The following is a 3,615-nucleotide window of genomic DNA, read 5'->3' on the forward strand; positions in this document are numbered from 1 at the left end:
AAAACAATATACGTGAGCTAGCTTTGAAGAGTGCAGTAGGTTATGCAAGTTCTTGGGACCATGAATAGAGAGGGCATTTTTTTTTTTCACTAAAATTAGTGGAAAAGAGTAGACCGCAGCCCGGAACCGACAGGATAGCAGGCAACCCAGCCTCTTCACCAGAAGACTCACAACGTGGTGGTTTTCCCTGCTCCATTGTGACCCAGGAACGCTGTGATCTGGTTCTCGTAGAAGGTAATGTTAAGACGGTCCACAGCTGGCCGGCCATAGGGCTCAAAAATCTTTACCAGATTCTTCACACATACCCCAGGAACCAAACCTGGAAGCTCACGTTCAAAGAAGGTGTCTTGGAGGAAAAACATGGACATGGTGTAAATACGCCTTAATGTACACATTCCCCACAGTTCTTTCCTCAGACCACTGTCTTCTGCCTATGATTTCACCTGCCCCCATGGCTTCAGCTATGACCTTTGTAAGGAAGACTACAGAAGAATAATGTTGATATAGTATTGAACATTTATTTAGCACTTACTGTGTGCCAGGCACTGTTTCAAGTGCTTTACATGAATTACCTCATTGTACCCTTACTACAGCCCTGTGGGGTAGATATTATTATGTGCATTTGAATAGATGATGAGAAAGCCTAAAACACGGAGACATCAGGTGTCCCATCAGTCACATGGCTCATGAGGAGCAGAGTTGGGATTGTAACCCAGAGTCCACATTCGTCAGAGTGCACTCACTGTCTGCACAGAGAGTTAAACCAGGCTCGATCTTCAGTCCCAGACCCTTGCTTCCAAAAGTCTGTGGGGATTCCTCACGGATTCTCTCATCAGGCTCCTCACCTTTTCCCCCAAACAACATTTTTCTCTGTAGTCCTCCACGTCCATTGCTGGAACTGCCATTCTCCTAGTCACCGTGGCTCAAATCTGAGTCAACTTTGACTACAGCTGACTTCTTGCTCCTGAGAACTCTAGAGTTTTCCAGTTAACTGGGTAGGACTACCGACTCTTCCTCATCAGTGCGCCTCAAACCTCTGCTCCCACGTCCCCTCCAGTGCAACCTTTATTACGTGGCCTCCACTTCTTCTTGACCTCCGGTGTCTCCCTGCTTCAGTTCATCCTATATGGCACAACTTTATTTGTTGCCTTAATATGGTAGTTCTACACATTTACTTCTCTGCAGAAAAATCCCATTACTACTTCTCTCTCTGTGTGCCTCCTTGCCTTGCCTGTGGCTGAGACAGAGCCAGTCCCCAGCCCCCTGATTTCAGCCTTGTCATTCTGCTCTGGGAGGAGGGTCTTCCAGAGGCACTGCTGACTGCAAACCAGCTCTGCGAAAAGCTGCGGTCTCTGACCTAAGCTCCGTGAAATGGCACCGGGGTGGGTCATGGAGGCATGGAGGCGAACCCTCTCATGCAGTGTCAGGCAGAGTCCAGAGGCCGTGCTGCCTCTCTAAAGCCAGGTGACGACAGCAAGAGCATCTTAGCACCCACAGAGAAACACATACACTCAGCAAGTGAAAAACCTTGGGAAAAATACAGAACTGGTTCAAAAGGGAAGGTAAGAGCAGCAAAAGCCAGGGAAACAGCACCTATAAACCTGGTCCATCAGTTCAGGAACTGTTAGGTAACTCCCACTGTCAGGAAAGGCTTTTGATGGTTTGAATGAATGGGCTTCTAGATGTGTAAACCACAAGTGAAGTGCAGTCAGCTCCACTAGACTCTTTCCCCTGGTGCACAGAAGCATTTATTTTTGTCTTTCCTTATAACTCATATCCGCTTTAAGTCCCAATGACCCAAGTTATTGTTCTTACTAAATCCTCGGAAGTCAGCACATTTGTGCAACTCACTTGGGATTTGCCTAACAAGGGCACAAACACACAACATACTTGGGATTTGCTTTCTCCAGGAAATATGCGCTCATGTCTGGGCTGGACCATTCATTCTGCACATATGCAGCTGGATCCTTGAGAAGGGGTCGGTTAAACGCTTGTCAACACACAGAGTCAGTCTCCTGGGCTTCTTGTCACCCTGGTCATGGGGTGTTTTGCTTTGGCCCTTTGCAGGGTTCGGAGCCCTTTCCTCGCTTCTGCTTTGTGTTCTTTATTGGGGTTTTACCGTTTATTCCTGGGTTTTCTGGATCTTCCATCTCCTCTGTTATGGGTTCGGTTTTTTCCAGGGCCCTTTCTTCTCTGGTTGAACACCCTGCACCAACCATAAGTCCATGTTACTCTCTTGGTGAGAAATGAGAGTCAATAAAGGCAGGAAAAGAGGGGAGAAGTAGGGGGAGTTAATGAGTTTCCTACCACGAAGGGAAGACACAGTTGCCTCATAAGGCCTAAGCAGCATTCCCCATGAGACCAGCCCCTGCTTGGGCCCCACCAGCCTCTGACCCGCTTCAGGCTCTGAAGTTCTCAAGCCTGATTGCACAATCTTTGTCGAACCCAGAGGGAGTTTTGTAAACAGGAGCCTCAGACTTAAAGAGTTTCACCTCATCCTGTTAACATATCGAGAGGGGCCCACAGTGTAAAGAATTGTGATTTCAAAAAAAAAATTAACAAAACCAGGATTAAATTTGAAATGGGTTAATTTTCTTCAGCCCACCACTGGTACTTTTCACTCCAGTCCAAAACATATCAAAGTCATGGTGAACCTTGAGTAAAAGTACATTCAGGTGATGTGATGGGCATCTTGCTTCACCCACAGCTTGAGAAGTGACTTACCTGAGCAATCCACCCTTAGGGGCATTCAGCATTTGGGGATTAACACCAGGGTTGAGAGTGGTGGAGGTACAGACCGGGACAAATTGTGAAGAGTGGTATAAAATCACACACCGCGCGTGCACACGCACACACACACGTGGACACTTTTTTGGAAACTTGGCATTTGCTTTAAAAGGAACTCAGGACATCCTGGAAAGGGAAGAGAGGCAGAAGAGCCAGCCAGCCAGAGAGGAAAGCAGAAGCTGAGGAAACCACCGTTGCCAAGCCTCTAAGGGCCTTGGCCTCAAGTGCACATTTGTGAGCAGAGTGGGTTTTCTTCAGGCAGCAGCCAGCCAGGGCCTGTGTCCACGAGTCCTCTGTTCATTTGCAGGACGTGCGGGAGAGTGGCGGGTCACGGGCCTGGTGGTCAGAGACATGCCACTTCCACTACTTCTATTTCTGCCTCCTGAGGGACTTTTGTCTCTTCCCCACAATTCATTTGATCACTTTACTAGCTATCGTACTGCGCTAAGTGTCATAAAATAGCAAGGGAAATATTTTTCTAAATTCAGTAGTTTAGTCTTCAGAGTGAGGTCCTGGCCAGGAAATCTGTGTCTGAGCTCCAGGTTTTGTCCCAAGTGTCCCAAGTGGGCTCTATTTTTTCATCTGTGAAAGGAAGGCGTTGGGGAGGAAACACAGCTCTTTTCTGATTTTAGATGGTTTTAGGAATCTATTTCAGTCTAGCTTGTGAGACAGGTGAAAAAAATTTAGCTTCCATTGGCAAAAACATATTTGATTCACTTTTGAGGAAGCACATCTGTCTTAAGATTTTTTTTTTCTTTTTCCTGAAAGGCAGAGTATCTGTGGGATTGTTCAGGAAAAAAAAAAAAAAAAAAAAAAAAACCCCCAAAA

General features: G+C 46.7%; 1 protein-coding gene across 1 annotated transcript in view; it reads right to left on the reverse strand.

Moving 5' to 3' along the window:
* Window positions 1–3,615, reverse strand: part of ABCA4 (ATP-binding cassette, sub-family A (ABC1), member 4) — a gene marked incomplete at its 5' end in the record, with an annotated part of 119,813 nt that overhangs the window by 58,066 nt on the left and 58,132 nt on the right. The window contains 2 exons of the mRNA XM_008585325.1: window positions 172–346; window positions 2,120–2,206. Coding sequence (XP_008583547.1) covers window positions 172–346; window positions 2,120–2,206 — 262 coding nt within the window. The remainder of the gene's footprint in view (window positions 1–171; window positions 347–2,119; window positions 2,207–3,615) is intronic.

This window comes from Galeopterus variegatus, unplaced genomic scaffold (genome assembly GCF_000696425.1).
Source record: "Galeopterus variegatus unplaced genomic scaffold, G_variegatus-3.0.2 Scaffold3517, whole genome shotgun sequence".
Classification (NCBI taxonomy): Eukaryota; Metazoa; Chordata; class Mammalia; order Dermoptera; family Cynocephalidae; genus Galeopterus; species Galeopterus variegatus.